General features: G+C 36.7%; 1 protein-coding gene across 4 annotated transcripts in view; it reads right to left on the reverse strand.

The window, feature by feature from the left end:
• Nucleotides 1-1,165: 1,165 nt before the first annotated feature.
• The window catches only part of col11a1a (collagen, type XI, alpha 1a), a 91,543-nt gene continuing 65,567 nt past the window's right edge, over nt 1,166-27,141 (reverse strand). For all 4 annotated transcript variants that reach the window (XM_048174622.1, XM_048174621.1, XM_048174619.1 and 1 more), the window contains 26 exons: nt 26,170-26,277; nt 25,840-25,947; nt 24,796-24,849; nt 23,592-23,645; nt 23,389-23,496; nt 21,322-21,375; nt 20,032-20,085; nt 19,845-19,898; nt 19,192-19,245; nt 18,441-18,548; nt 18,251-18,304; nt 18,074-18,127; nt 17,274-17,327; nt 13,349-13,402; nt 12,048-12,155; nt 11,352-11,405; nt 11,170-11,223; nt 9,494-9,601; nt 8,594-8,647; nt 7,767-7,802; nt 7,622-7,675; nt 7,288-7,528; nt 6,706-6,818; nt 5,125-5,193; nt 2,552-2,785; nt 1,166-2,460 (listed from right to left, as the gene is read on the reverse strand). In XM_048174622.1, coding sequence (XP_048030579.1) covers nt 2,314-2,460; nt 2,552-2,785; nt 5,125-5,193; nt 6,706-6,818; nt 7,288-7,528; nt 7,622-7,675; nt 7,767-7,802; nt 8,594-8,647; nt 9,494-9,601; nt 11,170-11,223; nt 11,352-11,405; nt 12,048-12,155; nt 13,349-13,402; nt 17,274-17,327; nt 18,074-18,127; nt 18,251-18,304; nt 18,441-18,548; nt 19,192-19,245; nt 19,845-19,898; nt 20,032-20,085; nt 21,322-21,375; nt 23,389-23,496; nt 23,592-23,645; nt 24,796-24,849; nt 25,840-25,947; nt 26,170-26,277 — 2,244 coding nt within the window. In that variant the 3' untranslated portion in view covers nt 1,166-2,313. The remainder of the gene's footprint in view (nt 2,461-2,551; nt 2,786-5,124; nt 5,194-6,705; nt 6,819-7,287; nt 7,529-7,621; nt 7,676-7,766; nt 7,803-8,593; nt 8,648-9,493; nt 9,602-11,169; nt 11,224-11,351; nt 11,406-12,047; nt 12,156-13,348; nt 13,403-17,273; nt 17,328-18,073; nt 18,128-18,250; nt 18,305-18,440; nt 18,549-19,191; nt 19,246-19,844; nt 19,899-20,031; nt 20,086-21,321; nt 21,376-23,388; nt 23,497-23,591; nt 23,646-24,795; nt 24,850-25,839; nt 25,948-26,169; nt 26,278-27,141) is intronic.

Below are 27,141 nucleotides of genomic sequence, written 5' to 3' on the forward strand. Positions count from 1 at the left end.
TGCTGGCTCAAAAGGAGTCCATCTAGAGAGAGTTAAAACCTTTGAAAATCTTTTTAAATGCTAAGCAGAGAATGCCTGCCACAAAAGCTCATGGTGAAATGGCAAACTCAAAGTCTTTGCCTAAAGAAAAATATCAAACTGGCATTCCTTTGAAAGCTTGAATAGAGATGTCCAATAACAATGCAGAGAATTCATTGCTGAGGTTGAGGATACACAGACATCAAACAGCGAAGAGACAGAGCTAGATAGAGGCTGAAATGGAGACGAGGCTTTCATATTAAACACAATGCCTAATGAGATGCCATGTGTAGGTGCCATCAGATTGTGTAGCTTCCAGCGCTCGATTAGGAAAGGAGCCAGAGGGACCTGTATGAAATGAGTATGAAAGTTTTTCCAAAGTAAACACGCTGTTCTCATCCTGTTCAGACATCCCAGATGACCTGCTAATGAGCTGTAATGCATGATAAATGATACGAGGAAGTAATTAATTAAACAACGTGTTATGCATGAGTTAGCAAACATTTATTTTAACCAGTGCATTTTTGGGATAACACAGCTCACTTATTGACATAAAACTGAAGGTTTCGGTCAGACGAAATGCACAATGTCATTTGAAACCTAAAATCACACAACATGCACATTATGTTAAGGACATTGTCTAGTAATGTTCCCAGAGATGGTCATGATGTGGAGTTTGTCCCAAGGTTTGTGGTGGACCTTCATGTTTTGGGAATATTTAGGGGACTATTACTATAGGACGTTCTGTTAACTTCCCAAATGTCCAGTAACATTCTCACGCAACCATAAAATAACCAAAATAGAACATCCCCCTAAACCAATATCGGGAACGTTGTTAAATGACCAACAGAGGACCGTGTGGGAACGTTCTGTTAATGTCCCAAATGTCCTCTTTGTAACGTTCTTGGAACGTCCCCCTAAAGTCTTATAAGGAACTTTGAACTGCAGCTCTTTCATTACCAAAAGAGGACGTTTTAGGAACGTAACTAATGTTCTGAAAGGGTTCCGAATTTTCGTCACCTTTAGACAACTTTTAGGGAACGTTGCGTAAGGTCATGAGAACGTCGCCTTCTACATGGGTATGAATCAATACGGTAACCATCTGACCTGAAAATGCAAACAAACAATCCACACTTCAGTTTCATGGTTGGTTGGAATCCAGTTTTTAATAATGAAATGAACCATAAAAAGCACATTTAAAACAATTTCTCATTTTAGTTACAAAAATGGGTCACCGAAAAGGCCTTATCATTGCATTCACAGAAGGTTTTGAACAAAAAGAGGCCTAACAGATATGTATTTTCCCATTAAAAAAAAAAAAAAATCCCCACCCAAAATATATAAACTTAACTGTATAACCAAGGTATATACAGGGCACACCATACTTGCATCGGTATGGTTTTTTCAAGAGAGATTGAGGTATACGACTGACCTACAACTGAAAAAAAAAATCCTAAAACAAACAAATAACAAACAAAAATTAAATTAAAGCGAATGGCAAGATTACTTAAATCAAGCACAGGAGACAACATTAGTTGCGTTGCATGTGCTGTTGAATCTTCCTCTTGAGGTGTCCAGTGGGCCGAACTGCGAGCGATTTCGGGATGGTCAATATATACAAAGGACTTACATTACAATTAATAATAGGGAACTGTTTGAATGCTGTCTTTTATTTGCTTAATAATAAGTACACAGTATTCATCCACAAAATATCATTATTTAATTCTTTATTTATTCAGTTCTATAACTTATAAACGGAAATTTGAGAATTTAAGAGCCAGATGTAATTGTGATACACATGCAAGTTTTGAAAGTGGATTCAAAAACATCAACAATGTACAAAATAATAATTACAGTTTTATTAAAATACATCCTCTTTCTCATAGCACCTCTTTTTTTTTGTATTTTGAACAAGCACCATTGTTGTCGTCTTTTTTTTTCTTTTAATTTTTTTTTTTTTGCACTGCACTCCGGATGAGAGGTCCTCCCTTTCTCCAACTCGTGGACCTCCTAGGTTCACCGTTTGCCTTGGCTTGACGTTGTCCTTCACCTTTTCGTTCCATAACAGGTTTCATGTCATGTGATCCTTGCCCTACAAGGGCAACAAGTATTTTCCTGGGTAATACATACATACATGGTAAGACGTGTTCGCTACCCCATTTTTAAAATTCAAAACTTGCATGTGGCAGGAACGGGCTTGATGGTTTGATGACGTCAAGAAAAAAGTCTCGACTCGCGCGCTAACCCGTCCTACCATGCCAAGTTATTGGTATTTTTTTTCTTTGTCTGTGTTTTTTAGCCAAGGAAGCAGACTGGACCAACTTCGAATCCAAATTTCTGGTTGGGATCCCCAAAGTCAGTGAACATCACATCGATGATCGGAACCTGATCGATTTTGGGAGTGTTAATCTCCAGAACCGTCTTTCCGTAGCCCTTCCTCACCTGTGGGACGAGAAAAAGACCATCAGAACTGTGTGGTCGCGTATTTAAATGACTAATTCATTTTTCCACGTGTCTATGACGGAGGTCTTACCGCACAGCCGTCTGACAGGGCCGTGATGAAGGGGTTGTTGTCAAATGATATCTCCTCGTCATTGGAGCCAAGGAAGCGTAGTGCCCTGTCATAGTTGTCCGTAGTGGCGTCGTGCCAGGCGACCGATTGGTGGCAGTTGTAGGTCAGGTTTTGCCTGGCGGAGGCTGTCAGTAGTTTGAGGAACGTCATCTGGACCATGTTTATCGGGTTGCCTTCTGCGTCCACGTACGAAAGCTTGAGGGTGAAAACAAAATGATAGAAAGGTTTTCAGGACTCAACATTTAAGGATTTATTGAGCAGCAACATTTTTACTTGCTCCACCGAATATGTTTTTGCATAAATATTTTTTTTATGTTGCACAACATAATAAGAATAAGAATAAGAACAATAATTATTAGATATACTTTATCCTTGTTCATGTTTTACCACAAAATAGTCGTGACTTTTTTAAATAGGTGATTGTATCCATTCCAGTAACATTGTTTCTGTTATTGTAAGCAATCATACAGAGTAAAAATGAAAAACAAAAGTATAATATAATATATTATATTATATAAAATTATAATCGGCTCTCATTAAGAAAAAATAATGAAATATTATCCATAAATTTAATGTAAACGTAGGCTTTCAAGCTTAAAATACTGCATCTCCTATAGAAATTTCAAATTATATAAAACTAGTATGTTTGCATAGCATTCCTCATTTTGCACCACATGACATATTTTTTTACATTTTTTCACCACATATTTACACAAATTTAGTTTTTCCCTTATTTTTAAAATACTATATGGCATATTTTTTTAGTTGGTTAGGTTTGTGATATTTTACTTGAATGTTGTTTGTATGTATAATAACTTTTGGTAATAAAATAAAACATTTGCTTATTTGCAGATCAATGCATACTGTACAATACAATGCAAATGTCTTCACTAATCTTTCTTATTGACCAGTGTATGATAGATTATACAATAAACATGGTTCATTGATCAATACTTTATGCTTTTAATACAAGAATCATGTACTTTTTGTACTTTTACTCAACTAAAATCGAAAACGAGTACTGGAGTAATATTTGATTAGTTTTTTATTACTTTTACTCGAGTACTTGATTTGTGTAAGTGTTAAAGGGATAGTTCACCCAAAAATGAAAATTCTGTCATTAATTACTCACACTCATGTCGTTCCAAACCCGTAAGACCTCCGTTCATATTCGGAAAACAAATTAAGATATTTTTGATAAAAAAGCTTTACGAAGCTTTTCGACTCAGTGGTTCAGAGCATGTATCAAACTGCCAAAGTCACATGATTTCAGTAAACAAGGCTTCGTTATATCATAAGTGTTTCAAAATTTCAATGGTACACCACTGGGGGGCGTGACTTTGGCAGTTTGAGACACGCTCTGAACCACTGATTCGAAACGAATGATTCGTAAAGCTTCATGAAGCAGTGTTTTGAATTCGCCCATCACTAGATATTGTTGAATATTATTGAATAGTATTCTCATCACTTCATAACATTAAAGGGTCACTGCGGAGTCGTGAACGCGGATTGACAACAGGCCCAGAAGAGAAGACAATGCTGAATAAAGTCGTAGTTTTTGTTATTTTTGGACCAAAATGAATTTTCGATGCTTCAAAAAATTCTAACTAACCCACTGATGTCACATGGACTACTTTGATGATGTTTTTATTACCTTTCTGGACATGGACAGTATACCGTACATACATTTTCAATGGAGGGACAGAAAGCTCTCGGACTAAATCTAAAATATCTTAAACTGTGTTCCGAAGATGAACGGAGGTCTTACGGGTTTGGAACGACATGAGGGTGAGTCATTAATGACATCATTTTCATTTTTGAGTGAACTAACCCTTTAAGGTTGAACCACTGTAGTCACATGAACTGTTTTAAATATGTCTTTAGTAGCTTTCTGAGCATCTGAAAGTGTTAATTATCTTGCTGTCAATGGAGGCCTCACTGAGCCATCGGATTTTATCAAAAATATCTTAATTTGTGTTCTGAAGATGAACGAAGGTCTTACGGGTTTGGAACGACATGAGAGTAGGTAATCAATGACAGAATTTTCATTTTGGGGTGAACTAACCCTTTAAGTGATAAAGTTCAAGTTATAAAGCAAGTCACTAGTTTTCACAGACACCAATAAATGGATTTAAAACGGGTTAAGATGGAACTCTGAATAACAGAAAAACTATTGCTTCTGACAAAATAGAAAACAGTCAGAACAGACACCAGAAACACAAAGCTGTTGCGTTTCATAGAAGTACAGCGATGCCTTTATAATTCTCCATTGCATCAAATATAAATGCGGCGTGTATGTATGTGCACAGTTGTGTGTGTTTGTATGAGTGTTTGTGAGTTTGCTCGGCTTGTTGATGGATCCAGGGCTATGATGACAGCATCTTTTAAAAGCAGAGCTCTTACTGGTGTCTGTCCAATGGTTGAGTAAAGAAAAAAAAGACAAGGCAGAACACTCAGGTCCTTTTAGTTTAGAAGGACAAGATGATGTTTTTCATAAAGGAGTAGATGAAAGAAGGACGAGAAAGTGCACTTACTATTTTGCCACGCTTAAATTCACTGAACCAGGAGCCGGGAACTTCTTTGGGCCATGAGGATATTCTCACCTTAAAAACCGCACAAAGAAAACAGCAACAAATTAAATCCAGCTATTTTTTAGACAGCATCTGTTTCAACAATTGGAATGAAATGAACATCCTTCTCATTGAAATTAATGCTTTGTTTAACACAGCATGAGAAAAGCGGATTATTTTAAAATTGAGAATGAGGTTTCCACACAAATTTGATTTGAATCTGAGTGCATAAATAAATATTACAAGATAGTGTTGGAAAGACACTCGCAAAGTCTTTTAAAAAATATGTTTTGGACTCATATTTCACTCCACATATATATATATATATATATATATATATATATATATATATATATATATATATATATATATATATATATGTACAGTACAGTCCAAAAGTTTGGGACCACTAAGATTTTTAATGTCTTTAAAAGAAGTTTCGTCTGCTCACCAAGGCTACATTTATTTAATTAAAAATACAGTAAAAAACAGTAATATTGTGAAATATTATTACAATTTAAAATAACTGTGTACTATTTAAATATATTTGACAAAGTAATTTATTCCTGTGATGCAAAGCTGAATTTTCAGCATCGTTACTCCAGTCTTCAGTGTCACATGATCCTTCAGAAATCATTCTAATATGCTGATTTGCTGCTCAATAAACATTTATGATTATTTTCAATGATGAAAACAGTTTTTTTTCAGGATTCCTTGATGAATAGAAAGTTCAAAAGAACAGCATTTATCTGAAATACAAAGCTTCTGTAGCATTATACACTACCGTTCAAAAGTTTGGGGTCAGTAAGAATTTTTATTTTTATTTTTTTGAAAAGAAATTAAAGAAATGAATACTTTTATTCAGCAAGGATGCATTAAATCAATCAAAAGTGGCAGTAAAGACATTTATAATGTTACAAAAGATTAGATTTCAGATAAACACTGTTCTTTTGAACTTTCTATTCATCAAATAATCCTGAAAAAAATATTGTACACAAATATTTTGTACAATTGTACACATTAAATGTTTCTTGAGCAGCAGATCAGCATATTAGAATGATTTCTGAAGGATCATGTGACACTGAAGACTGGAGTAATGATGCTGAAAATTCAGCTTTGCCATCACAGGAATAAATTACTTTGTGAAATATATTTAAATAGAAAACAGTTATTTTAAATTGTAATAATATTTCACAATATTACTGTTTTTTACTGTATTTTTAATTAAATAAATGTAGCCTTGGTGAGCAGACGAAACTTCTTTTAAAAACATTAAAAATCTTAGTGGTTCCAAACTTTTGGACTGTATATATATATATATATATATATATATATATATATATATATATATATATATATATATATATATATATATATATATATCCCACCTCCAATAACCAACAAACATCTCTTTGAAGTGACTGCTTCATGTACTCATATGGTCTTTATGAGAAACCTATTGTATGTGACAGAGGTAAGCTGTTGTGATCATGTCTGGCTGTTATTGGCTAGCTCCTCCTTAGGGGGTTTCAAAATGCCACTCACTCCATTTGACTTTTTATCAGGGAAGATGCAGGTCTCGCCTCCCGCTGTGAAGTTGCAGTACACTTTGAAGGAGTCCCCGGAGCATCCCTGGTTGGGATCGATGTAGTATTCACCTGAGGGAGACAAAACCCATCAGACATAAGGGTCTAGAATGATGACAGATACAGAATAAACATCAAGAAATCATATATGAAGATATCTTCGCAGCTTTTTATTCATTTCTGCAGCTAAAAAACACTCTTCATGGGCATGAGCAGTGGCGATGCCTAGTGTAAATAAAATAGCAGTCTAATGCGAGTGCGGTAAAAGCAGCTCTGAAAGGTCAGTGTAAGAGCTGGCATTTTGTAAGCCATGATTTGGGAGGGAGAGGTTAGCTCCCGCTGGAGTCCGCAGAATGCTAAACATCTTCCCAATCAGCCGTCGGCTGCTGCTGTTGTTATTCAAATCCTCCTGAGTGACGGGCTTGGAATTTTAGAAGCACAGCCAATACCTACTGAGTAGCTCGGAAAGCAGCGAATGTTGCGTGTTTCTGGATTTATCTGTTCAAGTCTGTCTCCTTTACCCCCCACCTTGCTCACTTACCATCTGGGAATTCTGGGTGAGCGAGCTGAAGGTCTTTACAGCTGCGTGCGGGGTTGTTTTGCGTGCCCATGGGGTACTTCATTCGCTCAATGTCCTGTTTGAGATTATTCAAAGAGCTGAAGATGTCCTCCATGCCCTCTCCGTAGTCCATCATGGCCTCGTCCGCTTGCATGTCGATGGAACGACGGGACTTCTTGGGCATGTGCATAGGCAGAGGCTGGATGATCTCACCAGGAGGACCCTACGGAATGAGAAAATGAGTGTGTATCCATGAGCCTCTTGCATTTATTGTATATAATAAAATTATCCTCGAAGCATGCAAAAGGTCACTTACAGGAGGACCAGGAGGTCCGGCCGAGCCAGTGTCTCCCTTTTGACCGGCGGGACCCTGCAGGAAGATGATTTAAGAATCATAAGCGCGTTTTCTAACACCATTATAACAAGCGTACCGGATCGATCGGCGATAAAGTGGTACTTACAGTCGAACCCTTGGATCCCTTTGGCCCTTGTGGACCCTAAAAGAAAATGGAAATGCATTCTGTTAAAACTGACTTACAAAATATGATTGAGCTTGGCAAATGCAGTTAACATTAGAATTTGTGTAGAATTTTAGAAAACCGAATAAGATAATTTTTTCCAAAAATAGAACTACTATCAGTTTGGGGTTTGCGGACTGTACGATTTTTTAATGTTTCACCATAGCTACATAAATTTGATTAAATACAGTAAAAACAGTAATACTGTGAAATATTATTACAATTTTAAATAAGTATTTACTATTGTAATATATTTTAAAATGTAATATATTTCTGTGATGAGAATACTTAATTTTCAGTATCATTACTCCAGTTTTTCAGGATTCTTTGATGAATAGAAACTTTAAAAGAACATAAGTTATTTTAAATTGAAATCTTTTGTAACATTATAAATGTCTTTATTGTTACTTTTAACCAATTTAATGTGTCCTTGGTATTATTATGTTATTTATTTTTTAATATCTTACTGATGGCAAACTTTCGAAAGGTAGTGTATGTCAAAAAACATTTAAATGGTGGATACAGTTAATATTGGCAAGACCGCTGAAGTGTGACAGACCAAATTCACAATTTTAAGAGGGGGAAAGACATTTGATGTTGACTTTTTTTTCATGCTAAGTTAATTTTATGTAAGATCATAGTTTTCTAACACATCTAATAGTTAATCATGATGCTTTAAATAGGTAATGTGACACCACTTTGCACCTTGGTGTCATGTACAGTTTGACGATAACACAACATTGGATGCAAGCAACAGAGAAATGACTCACAGGCAATCCAGGAGGACCAGGTGGACCAATCGGACCAGCAGCACCGCTGATACCCTACAGTTTAAAGAGCAGATGGTTAGAAAGCAGAACTTCCTATGATTGATATGTAAATGGATCTATAAGAAAAGCATGTAAGATGTTGGTTGGTGATGGATGTGAGGTGATCAGTTTGATATTCTCTCAAAGAATTGTTTTTATAAATTACTATTCTTTTGTCAGAGGGATGAAAATGACTTTTGCTAATCATATATTTCTCTGGTTTGTATTACACTTCATTAGATTCAAGGACGTTTGAGTTAATTCTGTGGGGAGAAATGCAGCCTCTGTTACTAAACGCAGTAACAGATCGCAAATCTGTCCGGTGGGAAATGTTAGCGAGATGGGATCGTTTTCGATTTTTCTAAACGCACAGAAGGGGAGACTACAATTTCATTAAGCTAAATCGTAATACGTTTAAAGCTGCATTGCTTTAAACCACTGAGAAAGAGCCATGGATGGCCAATGCAATTTCTAATTGATTATTCAATCAACTTTTAAAGGTTTTCTATATATCTGCTGATTGCATTGGATATGTGTTGCATGGTTCTTCAACGAGGCAAAGAAAAACAAACAGTTCACAGTTTGACTGTGAAAAAATTTAATCGCACTGGTGTTTGATGGGAACGTCTGGTGTAATAGAATTACTGCAGGCTCTGAGAACCTTTCATGACAGCTTCATCCATAACACGATTATGATGATGTACACAGATGCAATAAGTGCAGACATTATTGTTTCAGTCGGTCGTTACTTTAATTTGCAAGCATTACAAGAGGGGGGAAGTCCTGATAGGTGCGCTGCTGGAGGTACGACATTTGTTGTGTGGTGGGGTAGAAAGGACAAATAAATCATTAGTGACTCACAGAATCTCCCTTGCTGCCAGCAGAGCCCTGAGGACCAGGCAAACCACGATCTCCCTTCTCTCCCTGCTCACCGGGGGGTCCGATGAGGCCGATAAGACCGGGGTGACCCTGAAAGAAAAGCGCAATTTACATTACATTATACTAAAGGCAATTTACATTATACTAAAGGCACATTAACACCAAGGACGATAACAATAATGATAAAGATATAGTTCTAAAAGTCTTTCGAAACAGTGCTTGACGTTAACTTTTTGCTCACCAGCCACTGTGGCTAGTGGTTTTTACAAAGTTACTAGCCACTCAGCATTTTTACTGGCCACAATTTTGACACAAAACTGCCATATAGATATTTTTAATATTATCTCATAATTTGGCAGCAGGTAGGTATATTAGGCTGCTGTCACTTTAAGACCTGACACACGGATCCATTATGCTGTTTTCTTTCTCAAATGTTTATGTTCACTTAAAAAATAACTGACAGTGTATACGTAAATACTCGCCAAGACCGGCATTTTGACATTATTTTGTGCGTATTTGACTGTTTAATCGCAATAAGCGGCGAAATAGTACTCAGTTTAGTACTGAGAGGTGGCTTTATGTGCGTGCACTTTGGGTGTGAGCACAAAATCTGCGGGAATGAGTAAAATTATGCGCTATACGCATAATCCTACACAAAATTTAAGTCCTGTAACATCAACAAAATTCATCTGGAGCAAAAGAAATAAGTAAGTACGGAGAGGCGGGTTCGTGTGTCAACTCGCTGTCGGAGAGATGAGAGATCAAGAAAGCGCAGATGGTATCGTGTATCTATTCTGAGGAAAATGAGTATTGGAAGTGTTTCAGTATCAATATCTATCGAAAAAATCTATATTTTTGACAACACTGCATTGCACTTAGTTTATTATTTCAGATACCTTTTTAAAAGAATACAATTGTATATATGTTAAAAAAAATGTATATATTATATATAAAATTCAACCCGCCGAAGTGGCTAATAGGAGTGACCGCGTCACATGTGGCGGGTGTTAATGTCAAGTTCTGGTTTTAAATATACAAGAATAGCAAAGTTCACACCACAACTGTAACAATAATGGCAGAGAGAAATAATATCATGAGAATCACTTTAAGAACGATTTTTCCCAGCTGAATAATAAAAACATTGACAACCAATCAGAATCCATCCTGCTTTAAAGATCTTGAGCATTGAAAGATGACATTAGCAGACGATAAAAAAGTAAAAGAGCACGCTAAGAAAAAAACGAACGGTATCTTTATAGTTATCCTTCTAAATAACTGGAAAAAACTGAAACTAAACTACTTAATATATTATATACTATATTTAAATAAATACATTTTCATGTCAAAAAACATGAAACCCCAACTTTTTACCCAAACTTGTGACACAAAAAGACAAAAATAAACAAAAAAAAAATGACGAAATGATTAAATACCTAAGAAAATAACTAGTAATAACTTCAGAAAGGATTCCTACATGCATTAAAACATTTAAAATGAAACAACAAGACTTCTGTACATTATACTGAAACTTTTCCCCTGCTGTGAAACTTTTCTTTTGACTTCCTGCAGTGACCTAGACTAGTCTTTATCTTTGACCTTGAGCCTCTTTGAAACCACATTAATAAAAATGGCAGGAAAAGAAATAGAATGTCACTCACCTTCTCACCCTTAGATCCAGGGTCTCCTTTCAGGCCAGGGAGACCAGGAGGTCCCTAAATATCAGAGAACCAACAGTGAGAATTCAATTTGTGCACATGTACACGCACACATAGAAAAAAGAAAGAGAGGATAAAAGGTTGACAGAAAGAACGAGCAAAGGGAATGGGGTCTCTCCTCTTACCATTGGTCCAGGAGGGCCGTCTTGTCCAGGAGCACCAGGAAGTCCTTGTTCACCCTGTGAAAATCCATCCAATTACAAAAGCCATTATTGCATTGTTTTTTGCTTATGGTTTGCCATTGATTTACTCTGGGCTGGACAATGATTAATAGCCCAGATGCTACAAAAAGTATTGTCAAATAGACAATAAGAAACGGATACAAACTGTACAAGAGAAAGATACAGATACGTGATTTATTATTCCTTGAGGTGTTTCAAATAATTCTATTTGTGTGTATGTGTGTGTGTGTGTATTTAGGCTATTCAGTGGCCACACAAATTATTGGAATACTTAAAAATTTTGAATGCCATTGCATTGCTTGCCTGCAGTGTAAAAAAAAACAAAAAACAAAAAAAACCTCATAGCTACACCAACAAATTTAAGACCACACAAAAGCAAATAGCACTGGCAGATTGTTAGAATAGCATTGTTAGAACTACTAGGCAAATGCCATGTAACATAATTAATATTCATAAGCAATGCTGGAGAAAGTTTAGAGAAAGGTCAAGCATCATTTGTTTGCAGATGCACTTGGTTTCATATATATACAATATTACATTTGCAGTACTTCTAAGTGTTCTAAAAGTATTTGGGGCCACTGTATTTATGTATATGTATAATGGTGGAATTATTAGGTGATGAGTGACATGGGAACCCACCACAGGACCAGGGATTCCTCGTAGACCTTCAGGACCAGGCTTTCCAGCGGGACCCTGAGGGCCAACTGGTCCAGTTTTACCTGGTGGACCCTCGGACCCTGCCTCACCCTAAAGATAAGGAGGAGAAGAGAGGATTATAGAAACTATTTAAATTTTTAATGCATAAAATTGGTATGCAATGCTCACTGAAATATCACTGATAAAGAAAGAAAACTAAATAATGCAGCCTTGGAGAGCATAAGAGACTTTCAAAAACATAAAAACCAAAACTTTTAAAAGGTTTAATATAATATAATATAATATAATATAATACGTAAGCAATAAGGTACAAGAGGCTGTGCTGTATCGTGAATAAGTCACGGCTGAAGGGCATTGTTAGACACGATGCGAAGCGGAGTTACCATACAATGGTTACCATATAATACAAACATTAAAGCCAAAAATATGTATCAATGCAACTTTCATGAAGTAAACTTTCAATAAAAGCCTTCCTTCCGCCGGAAAAAATAGTCCCCGACCATGAACAGCAACAGAAGTTACATTATTACGCCATTAGATGGCGGCAAAGATTGTCTTTCTGAGTGTGTCAGTCAGTAGCGAAGACTTTTACATTGAAAAGACTGTATTGTTGTGAACACTGAACAAGACGCAACTGACAAATGCTTTGATTAGCGCCGTCAGTCACGGGAAAACCCCTTAAATGTTAAAAGGACAAGATAATACATCGGACATTTAAACAGGTTTTTCATTATGAACATAAATCTGAATGCAGGTAATAAACTCACTCAATCGACCTCTTTCTCACAATACTCTTCTACATAATACAGTAAGCTTCAATTCAGTTTATGTTGCTAAGAGTGGTTGCTAAGGGTGTTGTGTAGTGATACACAGAAACTTTGGGTGAAGCGGTCATAGCCGTGTTTTATCGTTAATAAAACACAGCTATTGACCAATCATGAGCTAACTGTTTTATATAATATAATATAATATAATATAATATAATATAATATAATATAATATAATATAATATAATATAATATAATATAAAAGACTCTGAAGGTAACAACATTGCATTACAAATCTTTGCATTCTTCTAATACGCAATTTAGATCATAGGGGTTCAGTTGATGAACTAAAACAACCTACACACTTCAATCCCACAGTGACAATCTTTCCACATGTATTAACAGTGAGTCACTCTGTCAGAGATGTTCTTTCTCCCATGGCTCGCTGTGCTTTAATTATGGCAGCGGAGGCTGCAGTATGTGCCTGGGTTGAATTGATTTGGAATGATACGTTACCTTGGCGCCCTTCTCTCCTTGTCTGCCTTCAGCTCCGGCAGCCCCCGGGGGTCCCTGCGGACAGAGAAAAGGACGTTGTATTTGAGCATTTTTCTCTACTGGGCTATAAAACAAATGGGAAAAAGGTCACGGAGAGACATCACGGTAGCACTTGGGGGAACTTGCTTGATGGCTATTAATGGGCAAATGGATCCACTTGCATTTTTCCGAAGGTCTTTTGTGTGAGAAAACATTCATTGATATTCGTAAAGATGACCGGGGCTAGTTGTCACATTGTATATTTCCTTAAAACATTGGTTATTGAAAATTTCAACCATTATATCCAGACTAAAAGCCCATTCATGATAAAACAGGAAAAACATTAAAGGTAATGTACAAAAAATAATATATACAGTGTGACAACTTGCCCCGGATATTTTATAAAAAATATCCTTGCTCTGAAAACAATTCAACATTTCAGTTAAAATCTACCGTCATTATATTGTATTTGAACCTTTGAATGATTTCATATCAGATTTGGAAAAATGGTTGAATTTTAGTTGGATGATTAAAAAAAGAACTAGATGTTTGAAACATATAGAAAATATAGAGAACCAACTAGAGAAAATATACCTTTGTGTAATTGAACTATTGAATCTAAACTTTATAATTATTGAGATAAAACCAGGAAGCAGGAAGAAATTAAATAATAACAGTTGGAAGATTCACCAAATTTAATAATTCTCTAGATGCTTAATAGTCTAAGGACTGTCTCACGCATCCAAGACCGAACAGAGTCCAAGAAGTAAACAGAGGGAGAGAAAATAAGCAAGGGAATCTCCATATTCATTTCCAACTGCGGTCCTTAAACTGCTGAGAAAGCAGAACGTCTCTGTGTTTGATGCAAAATAAGCTCCAGCCAGAATTATTGATGCAGGAGACTTAATTCCACGAGATCAGTCTTCCTGCGACCGTCTTCCTCTCGCAGGATTAAAACACCTTTGCTGATGAAATGGCAGTTTCTCTATCCACAGTCCGTCAGCCATTGCTATCCGTGTATGCTGATAGGGTGTATAATTTTCCCAGGGAGAGCTCCATCAAGCATATTGGGAAAGCGAGTGGTTTTTCCTCTACATTTTGTATGAATAATGGATGTGTGTGCACAAAGAGATGCCATAAAGCTTTATGAAGAAATAATGGGATAGCACAGTGTTGCTAATAAAATTCAACCAGGCCTGTTTGCCTTATAGCAGGAGGTTTTAACAGAGGGTTTGTGCCCCCAAGGGGCTCCAAAGTGGCACTATAGGGGGTTCAGCAGTTATTTACACCTGGTATTAACATCCGTCCTGGGTGATCTGGTCAAACGTGGTACACGAAATAAATACAAGCTTCAAAACGTTAGAAACACGTGGCCACAGCGAAGAACCACCTACTAACATGTCAATAAACCACTGACGATTGCACTAGGTTAAATTTTTACTTTAACCCTTAAATGCATACCTCGGGTCTTTAGTGACCCGGGACGTCATTCACTACCCTCCTCCTCATTCATTTTTTAAAGTTAGACATCAACCTTCTTGGTATTCCTCAATCAATTCATTATAAAGAATATAACAAGAAAAAAAATCATAAAATTATAAAAGAATTCCTATTTTTGTATTAATTTTTTGTAAAAAATTGTATAGGGTCGCAAACAACCCGAGGTGTGTATGAGTGTACATATATTTTCTCTGCACGACAATAATTGCAGCAATTCACCTTTATTCCGCAAGGTGGCAATGTCTGATACACAATGCTGAAGTGACGACTCATTTAGACAGAAAACGAAATAAGAGAAACATGAAATGGCTCAGCGATTTACTGCAGAACAAGTACTGGACGCAATCAAATGACTGTAACTGTTACTGGATGGATTTGGTGAAGCTGTTAGCGATTGAAATATTGATTTTGAAGATGCTGAAAATTATATAGTTCTGAGAATATGTTTGAGATCGCAAATGGGCTCATATTCGTGACCTCAAACATTAAACTATCCCATTATTTGCTGAATTTACTGGGAAATGAGCTCTGACGAGGACAGTGAGGATGGCAAAAAACATTGCTCAAACTGAGCCCTTTCAAGCTCCAAAAGGTAACAAAATATGATTTATTTTATTCTTCTGTAATTGTTACTCTAATATCAGAGGAGTTTTATATTATCACGACAGGTAGAGATCCTTCCGTGTTAGATATAGATCCGGGTCGATAAGGACCCGAATATGTAAGAATGATTGGCGAAACACTCATGCATTTAAGGGTTAAAGAGATAGTTCACCTAAAAATGAAAATTCTGTCATTTATTACTCACCCTCATGTCATTCTACACCCGTAAGACCTTCGTTCATCTTCGGAACACAAATTAAGATATTTTTGATAAAATCCGATGGCTCAGTGAGGCCTCCATTGACAGCAAGATAATTAACACTAACACAATGCCCAGAAAGCTACTAATTACATATCATATGACTACAGTGGTTCAACCTTAATGTTAAGAAGAGACGAGAATACTTTTTGTGCACCAAAAAAACAAAATAATGACTTTATTCAACAATATCTAGTGATGGGCGATTTCAAAACACTGCTTCATGAAGCTTTGAATCTTTACGAATCTTTTATTTCGAATCAGTGGCGTGTATCAAACTGCCAAAGTCATGTGATTTCAGCAAACAAGGCTTCGTTACATCGTAAGTGTTTCAAAACGTTTCGAAATGTCAATGATTCATGTGACTTTGGCAGTTTGATACACGCTCCGAACCACTGATTCGAAACATAAGGTTTCGAAGCTTCATGACGCAGTGTTTTGAAATCGCCCATCACTAGATATTGTTTCTCATCGCTTCATAACATTAAGCTTGAACCACTGTAGTCACATGAACTGTTTTAAATACGTCTTTAGTACCTTTCTGGGCATTGTGTTAGTGTTAATTATCTTGCTGTCAATAGAGGCCTCACTGAGCCATCAGGTTTTATCAAAAATATCTTAATTTGTGTTCATTTTTGGGTGAACTAACCCTTTAACTAAGGTTAAGTTGTCTTTCCACATTAAAATGTGGTAAGTAAAATTAAAATGTTCAATTATATGACTTTGTACATCAATAAAGATCACAAAGGATCTACAACAAGTTCAGTGTAAATGCAGTAAAACCGATCTAGCGCAAAAGACAAATAATATTTCAGTTAAATAGACTGCCATGAGAAACTCCTCAATTCAATCTAAATTGAAAAAGTTAACTTTATTCCTGTGCAGAAAAATTGTCCGTTATTTTCAAGGCCAGTGAAACAAAACTATTTTCTGCAAGGCGATGAGGTGTCATTTGGCTGAACAAATTTCTTTTGATGTGGCAGTGGGAGAGGATCTCTAATTCCTGTCCTGAATGTGACAGTTATATTTCCTCTTCCTCCGTAACATCCTTTACACCGCCGTCCCCTCATCACTGTCACTCAAACAGGCCCGGGATCAATATAACGTCTGGACTGATTTTCTTCTTTCATCCTGAGAGAGATGTAGGACTACAGTGGAGGAAATGAGTTCTGGCTCTGACGCCATTTAAAACGCTGTTTTCGATTTCAGACTGATGATTTAGTATGCGCTATTCATCACACTGTGAAGGACTTTGTTTTTTCACTTTGCCGTTGAGCGGTACGACCCTGGGTGAAAAACAACTGATCATCCGTGCTGATGAGGACGAGTCTTAAACAAAAATGGTGACTGTTTTACACAGGTCAGAATCTTCGTTCAATTAATCAATAGCAGTTTTTGTTTATTTTTTCCATTGTTCTGTCTCTTCCTTGGAAAAATATTGATCATTACAAAGGTTTGTTATCCATGCCAGAGATGAAACTCAATAACATCAATATGCTAAACTGGTGCTGCTTAAAGTATAATAGTGATGAAGACTATACATACTCTTTTGCCAGGAGGTCCTGGTGGGCCAGCTTCTCCAGAAGGACCAGGAGGTCCCTAAAATAGAGTGAAGGAAGAAAATGAATCAAATTTTTAAATAACAGACTAAACTAAACTTTTTGTAACAAAACTTTCTTTCCTTTGCCTTGCCAACCTTAACCAATTTTGTGAAATTAACTGAACACAATTAAGAGACACTGGGGTTTCAAAAGCACGCCAATGTAGGCTGGATACAATTTAGCGAAATTATTCAGCTGTGTGATTGATTTGATTTTAAAATGATAAACGTCTAATCAGAAAAAGGAAGCTGTGTGTATTTCGGTGAAAGTTTGTTGCTCAAAACAAACCTCCCCTCATTAAACTTTCATAGAACTGTAGCTTATAAATGGGCCTTGCAATGAGACTTTCAAGTCTAGACGTTCGCATTTGTAAACCTGGAGATTCAGATACATTGAATTTAATGGTAAATTAACCAATTTCCCTGCTCTGGAAAATCCAAATTACTATAATAAATGTTAATAAGGACTGCAATTTATGGGCTGCCACTGTAGGCTCAGACAATTATGTTTGACTTCCGTATATCCAATTACAGTTTATTAATCTATTTGTACTGTATATATACTTATGCAAGAGAAAAACACAGTGCTCTGCAATTTAAATCATTATATTTTGAGTAATTATTGCCTGAATAAAACGACAAAGTATGCATACAGCAGGAAATTATAAAGGCAGCTTATAAAAAAAGTAACATTTTTAAATAAACTATAGTCAAAGCTATTGCACCTAAAATTGTTAATACTCACAGGTTGACCAGACTCTCCATCCTCTCCTTTTTCTCCTGGGCCTCCATCTATTCCCTGATAATTTTATAGACAAAATTTTAGAGACAAATAAACTTACAATTGACAAAACATTCAAACACCTTGCTGTGTATTTACCCTGCAAATGTTTTAATCATTTAAATGGATTTTGGCACTTACAGCAACACCTGGCTCACCAGGTGGACCAGGGTCTCCAGGAAAACCAACAGGGCCCTATAGTAACAGATTGAAAACAGGTTTTAATTGAGTAACATATCAAAAACAAAAAAACTGAATTCTAATATGGGCATAATTTCCATAAATATTAGGCTCTACTAAACTAAATAAATGCCAGTTGTGTCACACTTACAGGGTTACCCTTGGGTCCATCATCTCCAGGGGGTCCTTTGGGACCCGGAGGTCCAGCAGCACCAGGGGGACCAGCTTCACCTTTCTCTCCTCTCTCACCTTTTGGGCCCTGCAGAATTTATAACAAAGATGAAAGGGCCGAATAAAGAGCCCTGAGGCACTCCATGAACAAAAGCACCCTGAGAACAATGAGTGCAGCTACGCTCTACATTCTGATATTGCAATTCAATAGAGTTAATCAACCATTCATGTCAGTATGGACAGGCTGAATTTCCATCTGTAATTCATACAGTATAATAACAAAGTTAACATTTTAGCTTTATTCAGTAAATTTTGTCCCCAGTTGATTTTTCTGAACACCAACCAGGCATTGTTGACGTTAATACGACAAGTCATATATTCTGATGTCAGAAATCCAAGAAGCTGTTGATTTTTCAGTTTAGTTTCAATAAATGGATGTTTTGAGTATATTTTACAGTATATTTTTCATGCATGCCAAAACCTCAAGGGAAATTTGATTCCTCATGATATGACCCCTTAAAGTTAACAACAGTGTGAGCAATATTTATTACAAATGTCACTGTATTAAGCTGTTCTTTGTATGATGAGAGGAAATACATTTATTGAAATCATTCCTGCAATTTAGCGACTCACTTAGTGTGGCCACTTAATTCAAGACGATCAATAAAGCCTGAAAAGCTTACAGGAAGTGATTACCCGCACCATCACACAGGTCTCTCCTAAGAACTTACCCCAGGTCCAGGCTCGCCAGGAGGTCCAGGGTTGCCAGCTTCTCCTTGTTCACCCTGTGAAGGAAATTACTAGTTATAAGCAACATAGCATATGATTGTGCTGTAGAATGTTGAGCTGTTGAGAATTTCCAGCTGTCAAACTTCCATTTTGGAAACTTCCAAATTCCAATTCAAAAATTTCTTTGACAAACACCGGCAACTGTATCATTTTATTTCCTAGTATGTCATCTTCTGTGCTTTGAAAAATGGAAGATCAGAGATACCAAGTAGGAATATGCCACATTTGACTTTTGAATAGATTGAATCGGAAATACTATCTACAGTAAATAAAGTTAACTAGTCTGGGGTGTAGTGGACATAACACTCAACTGCTAATGGATGGAACATCATGGTGACCTGTTACATATTCTAAATTCATCTCCACAGCCAGCCAAAGCATTAAATATTGATGGCCTGTGGGCCTGCCAAATAGCAGTGAAATGGAGGGGTATTATCAGAACTGCAGTAATGTAGGCATTAATCGTTTTGTTATACTAATTCAGATAAAAGGATGACACGAATAATAAATTAATGAAGTCTGTAAAAGAGATTTGAAATAGGACTGTGGGCCCAATATTTTTAGGAATAAACACTGGAGCTAGGAATACTCTTACCTTCTCACCCACTGATCCCATTCCTCCTATTCCACCAGGGGGACCTTGTGGACCCTTCAATAAAAGAAGTCAATTTGTTAAGAGGCATACGTGAAGACCATTAACGCTAAAGCCATTAAGGTAAAGTAGTGTAATTTAGTGGATTTGCTGATTGGAGAAAACGTTCAATGTTGAGAGATGCCCTTACATCAGCACCAGGAGGACCCTGAGGACCTCTGGGACCAGGTGGGCCAGGGGGACCCTGTGGGGAAATAAGAAGAGAGACAAATGAGATTTCACTAATAGTTGAAGGCAAAATAAAATTAAAATTAAAAGGCTTGATGAGCACAGTTATAGCTGCATTCACGGCATGTCGTAATTACTGTAATGATCCCTTTACGTGCTTGTAGAACTTATAATTAGAACCTATAAACTTATTTTCACATTTCAAATGAATCAGGGGAACCAATGATTCAGTGGCCCATTCATAAAGAGAGCCATTTACTTCATTCCTAAATGAATCAGCTGTTTGAATGAATCATATGAATGAATGACCCAATGACTTACTCATTTAGACATTTATCGCCACTTACTGGCAGTTTTAGTTTCTTATTTAGATTATTATTTCATTAAAAACATAACTCTATATTCCATATTAATAAAAAACCCATTAAAGATATATTTCAATGAAAAGTTTAATGAAAATTCTGTCATCATTTACTTATCATCATGGCCATTGTAGCCTAAAAGCTTATGTGTAATAAATGTGACCCTGGACCACAAAACCAGTCACAAGTCGCACGGGTATATTTGTAGCAATAGCCAACAATACATTCTATGGGTCAAAATTATTGATTTTTCTTTTATGCCAAAAATCATTAGGATATTAAATAAAAATCATATTCCGTGAAGATATTTTGTACATTTTCTACCGTAAATATATCAAAAATGTATTTTTGTGAGTGGATATGCATTGCTAAAGACTTCATTTCGACTACTTTAAAGGTGATTTTCTCAACATTTAGATTTTTTTGCACCCTTAGATTCCATATTTTCACATAGTTGTATCTCGGCCAAATATTGTCCTATCCTAATAAACCATACATCAATGGAAAGCTTATTTATTCAGATGATGTATAAATCTCAATTTCCAAATGTCAGAAATTGACCCTTATGATTGGTTTTGTGGTCCAGGGTCACAAATTCTATGTTGAATCAAATATAATATTTCTTTCTAAAGCTACTTTTTGTAATCTCTATTTGATGCTTTTCTCATTTAAAACAATAATGACTTTAAATTATCTTTTGGTGGTGATTTCTCAGCCAAATTTGATGTGCGATTAATGAATTGCCACATGGTGTAATTAATTAGATTAAAAATTGTAATCGCTCGACAGCCCTAATTTAAATAGTAAATTGGGGAGAGACATGCCAAAGGCATTTCTTTAAAAAACAAAACAGCAACAACTGTAGTTAATAACTGGTTAAATCATCTTACCATGGGACCAACGTCTCCATTTTCTCCTTTCTCACCAGGTGGTCCAGGAAGACCCTGTAAAAACAAATAGATATTATTGTAGTTACATACATTTTCAAAATGTCCATACATTCATATACTAAAGTACACTGATGTCAGTAACTGTACAAAGAAATGTGTAAAGAGACTTTGTTGCACTGAGGCACCAAAATTGCCCTCTGAAGAAAAGAGAAAAATAATCTGGCCCAGACGCAGTTACCGGAGGACAGCAATAATGCTTCATTTCAGAATTGGCGGAGAAAGGCAAAAGGGCCATATGGCAAATGGAAGAGGCAGAGGCGGAGTGCGGGAGTGTTTATTGAGTTTCAGTCTCTGTCATCTTGAAATCTAAGAGAGCAGCTAATATCCTTTGTCAGATTTTTAGCTCATGTTCAGTGCGAACACTATATTATTTGTCACCTTTTCATAGCTGGCAAAAAGCGAGGGGTGAAAAACATAGACGACTTTCAACACTAAGCACAATATGAAAGCTATTTTACCCAGCACAGAATGTCATCTATGCACATTTGCCCAAATATATCTCCCCAGAGCAGCACAGGATTCATTTGAACATTTGGAGGAGGACACGTCCCTCATCTAACCATTATTACACCCTAAAAATGCACCTAGGACTTAAGAGAAACGCATTTTAAATCCGGAACATTGCGGGGAATTAAATGGGCAACCAAAAAGAAGTTAGACAGCCTGCAGCGTGCAGCATGCACTTCATTTCATGTGACGCTGCTCTCTGCTAAGGGGATATAGCTGAAAAATTCATGCCGTTTTTCAGCTTAATTAATGGCCAATTAAATGTTTTCCCCAGTAGGAAAGGTGAAACATCTATCAGCGAGAGTAATCAGGGAAGCATTTGTGTTTTAAGGAAGTCCAAAACACTATATCATCAGAGAACTCGGATAAAACACACCTGCATTGGCGAATAAACAAGCTAGGCATGTGACCCCGGTCTCATACGTGTTTGATCCTTGACATTTACTCCCTAATTGCCTCACTGAGCGGCGACTTCGGGGGCAGCTCATTCAAAGGCATTTATTCGTTAGCCATAACATGTCAGGAGTGAGGACATCTAAAGTCTAATTTTGTCTGATATTTACTCGCCCAATACCCACGTGACCTGCAGACTTGGCAGACCGACACGTTCTCGTGCTGGTAAGAGGTCTCATCAGGGCAGAAGCCCTTAGTCAGAGACCATTAACATAAACACTCATTATAGCCTGAAGGGTGTGTGTGCACTGTCCTAATGTCTATTGGACCGGGTCACTAAATGCAATTAATAAAATCCAAATGGAAGTGCATTACGCCCAATTAAAACTCAATTGAATCAAATGGCTCAGAGATTTGGTGGCGTAAGAGGACTACAGGAGCAGTCGATGTTTCTCCATTACAGCGATGACTCGCCTTCAGAGGAATCAGCTAATTGATGGATAGAGGAATAGCAGAACCTTGAGGCTTCAGATCATAATATGATCAAATAGAAAGAGAAAGATGAGATGATTAATATAAATCTTCTACAAATACAGTGTGTTTACCACTCAAACATGACATGACTGCTGATTTTAATGGTTTTCAAAATGGCAACCAGACTATATTCACTGACAGTTCAAAAAAACAAACAAAAAAATTATATATATATTTCTTTGGGACTGATATTGTGCAAAAAAATTTTAATTATTCTTTAATTCTCTTAATTTCTTCTTTTGTTTTCTCTCTTTAATTATTTAAGTAGAATAATTAAATCAGTAGTAATTATACAGTACCACCAGCAAACCAAAATTTGAACTGTTCATGTAATGGACCCTGCACGTCTGTAGAGAGTGTGAACTTATTCACAGAGCAATTCCAGCAGAAGGGGAATCAAAAGGAAATCAATTCACATCTCAAACACCTCCCAGTGCATCTACTGCCTCGGGCCAACAGCTAATGTTGTTTGTGCTGCATTAGTCTGGGTTACCATGGGACTGGGGACTCAGCGCTACACAAAATAAACATGTTAGCTCGAACTTGGGCCTTGAATGGCTCTGTGGGTCTCACCTGCAGACCGATGGGACCAGGAGGTCCAGGGAAGCCCCGGGATCCTTCATCTCCCTTCTGTCCAAACATACCCTGCTGTCCACGAGGACCTGGTTCACCATCACCTCCCTGAAATAAGCATTAGTCAGAGTCTCAATGTGTTTCATATTCAAAATGACTGAAATAATATACAAGGTAATTCTGGATGTGCAGTCAAGACGTACAGCAGGTCCAGGAGCTCCAATAGTTCCCTGAAGACCAGGTGGACCTGGGGGACCCTAGTGGACAACACAATGAAGAAGGTGATCAGAACAACATAAGTCTTTAGAATAAGACTAAGAATTGCTTACATTGATTCAGTGATTGACAGTTCAATTGTGTAATTCATGTGTTCAAGACTGACTCTTTTAGATCAATGAATTAAAAGAACTGGTTCATGAGACTCATTAATTTGTAAATCGGACTATACTGGTTGCGCTGCATGTTTGTTGTTGCGTGCAACCAGCAAGGACAACACTAAATAATTCAATTTAATGTCTTTGTTCATTTTTTTGTGGAATCAGTGAAAGAGCACAGATGTAAAAAAACAAACCAAAAAAAACCAAAACAAACAGTCTTTTAAATAAAGCAGCGGCTATTTGCACTAAGTGTAAATAGCAATAGTTGCGATTTACACTAAGTGCAAATAGCGATAGAAGCTAAGTGAAAATAACATTTTCTTAGCAATAGATGCTATTTACACTAAGTGACAATAGCAGCATTTTCTTAACGATATGATATTTACACTAGGTGAAAATAGCGATAGATTCTATTTACACCAGGTAAAAGTATCAGTTCTTTGCATTAAGTGTAAATAGTGATTAGATGCTATCTATACTTTATATTGGCAGATACTATGTTGTACATTATCAGGATGTAATAATATCAAATGATTATATTTATTAAAATTATTAAATGGATGCTGCCTTATAGGGAGAATAAAAACCCTCCCTACACCTTCTCCTAAACCTACCAAGTAAATACTTTTAATATTATTAGACATTCGTTAGGCAGTTTATTTCCACGTTTAGAACATTATTTTCATTTTTATGAAAAAAAAAAAAGCCTTTCTGATGTGATTTGTGATGGAAAAATGGAGAAGAGCGAGCTCGGCAAAAGACGGATTCGAACCCGCGTTGATTGCGTTAAAAGCTAGGTCTGCGAGCCTTACTCGCTACTGCTGTGAATTGGTGGGCGGAGCTAATGTAAAAATAGTGTTTGCCACCAAGGGACACTATTTGCACTTAGTGTGTAACAGACACTCCGTTAAAGGCATTTGGTAATGGTTTTTAAGTAGAATCGATTATGCATACTAATTCTACTTAACTACTATATGTATAAATAAGGATTTTGAAAGTGAAAGTGAATTTTACGACCGAATTTACCCACCTGTTCACCTTTGTCGCCTTTACTTCCCTTCTGTCCTGGTTCGCCCACTTCTCCCTGGAAAGAAGTTTAAAATCAGTCATGCAATATCCATTTTGTCTTTTAAAAACCATATGATGCATAAATCACACTCTGGTGATTCTAAATGAAAGAAACTCCATGTTGAAGTAAACCGTTTACTGTGCAGTAAAAGATATGACATTGGCAATGACCTGCATGGAGTTTTACTGTCAATGAAATGTCAAATATTGTCTCTGAACTAACAGACATGGCCAGATAAAGCATTGCTACAACATATTCTTGGCACGTAAGCCATGAAGCTTGTTAGAGGATACTGATGGAGAGACAACGTTTATGGTACCCTGCGCTAATTTGATTATAGGCTGCCTTTGCTGATGATGATGGATTGGTGGTAGGGGAGAGCGACTGAGAGATAGGCGTGCGTTTCAGATTGTTGTGCAGTGCGTGTTTGTGATGATGAAGAATGATCGCTGTCCAAAAAGTGAGGGTGAGGAATTCTGGGAAGAGTTGTGAGATATACTAAGGTGATAGGAGAGAAATTATTTTCTTATTTTCTAGTACAAACATTTAAAAACATTTAAAACAAGAAAAAAGCAACATCGCACAAGACTTTTATCTTGAATTAAGTTTTCTTACATGAATAAAAAATCATACTCTATTGGCAAATAGTTCTTTCTTATTTTAAGCACAAAGTGAGGGCAATTTAGTGAGATTTATGCTTAAAACTATTTGCCAGTTGGAATAAGAAAAGATATATTGATGTACTGATTTACTGAGATTTTTCTGCGTGGTACGCCTGTTAATGTAACTTTAGAAGTGTTGGAACAAAACTTTCTTCCATTTAATTTGCATTGGTGTTAAGATTAAGTGAAATCCATTACGGTCCTTGTTGTGGTGATTGTGAATTGGCTGCAGGAACGGACACGTGAAGAGAAGCATTTTATTAATGTAATGTGATAATGTTTGGTAATGTAATGTCCACTCTACTGTCTAAGCATATTAATGTGAATTAAAACTGCAATTAACCTTGTCACCATCTTCTCCAGGTGGACCCTGAGGTCCTGCTGGACCCGGCAGACCGACTGGACCTTGAACTCCATCCCGACCGGCTGGACCCGGAGGACCTCTCTCTCCCTGAACAAAGACACAGATTTTTCAGTTCGTGTTGGATTACATTCTGAATTGACATTTTAATCATATATATTTTTTTTTTTTACATTTACTGAAAAAAGTGGTACTAAGTTCGAGAGTATGTGGTTGTTGTGTTGTAAGCAACCTTAAACTGTCACTAATAAATGTCTTATGTAATATAAGAAACACATATTGATCATATTTATAATTAAAAAGTGCAATTACCGGTGCACCCTTCTCTCCAGCAGGTCCTGGGGGTCCCTGAGGACCAGTACGTCCAGACAAGCCAATGGGGCCAGCAGGTCCTGCTGCTCCTCTCTCACCAGGGGAACCCTATAACCATCACAGACAATACAATTGAACGTATCTGACACTGAGATACACCATACACAAGTCTGATTTATTGAAGCATATACTACATCAGGGGTTTTTAAAGTGTAGGGCGAGAGGAGGTGCTGGGCGATATGAGTTTTTCCATATAGTTTATCTGTATGCAAATATCTCTGTGCAGTGCAGGACTGCTTAAACACATTACAGCAGCAAAAAAACAGAAACATGTGAAGAAAGAGCGGGACATCCTTGATGAGGAGTTATTAAAAGCACAATAAACCACGAAAGAGAAGTGAATTTGGTACTGACAGGCAGCTTAAATTTAGTTTATTTTCGCAGCTTATTGCGTGTAAATAGTCAAATAACACACGTATCTATCAAAATGCCTGTCTTGGTGAGTATTTACGTAAACATATCCAGTTATGTCTAAAGTGAAAGTGAACAGTTGGGTGAAATTATCATTATATTGGATCCATGCATGAGGTCTTAAAGTGACAGCAGCCTCATATATGCATACCTTTTATATCATTAAAGGTGCCGTAGAACGTCTTTTTAAAAGATGTAATATAAGTCTAAGGTGTCCCCTGAATGTGTCTGTGAAGTTTCAGCTCAAAATACCCCATAGATTTTTTTAAATTAATTTTTTTAACTGCCTATTTTGGGGCATCATTAAATATGAGCCGATTTAGGCTGCGGCCCCTTTAAATGCTCACGCTCCCCGCCCACGGAGCTCGCGCTTGCCTTAAATAGTGCATAAACAAAGTTCACACAGCTAATATAACCCTCAAAATGGATCTTTACAAAGTGTTCGTCATGCAACATGTCTAATCGCGTAAGTACAGTGTTTATTTGGATGGTTACATTTGA

This window comes from Megalobrama amblycephala, linkage group LG22 (assembly GCF_018812025.1).
Source record: "Megalobrama amblycephala isolate DHTTF-2021 linkage group LG22, ASM1881202v1, whole genome shotgun sequence".
In the NCBI taxonomy this organism is placed as follows: Eukaryota; Metazoa; Chordata; class Actinopteri; order Cypriniformes; family Xenocyprididae; genus Megalobrama; species Megalobrama amblycephala.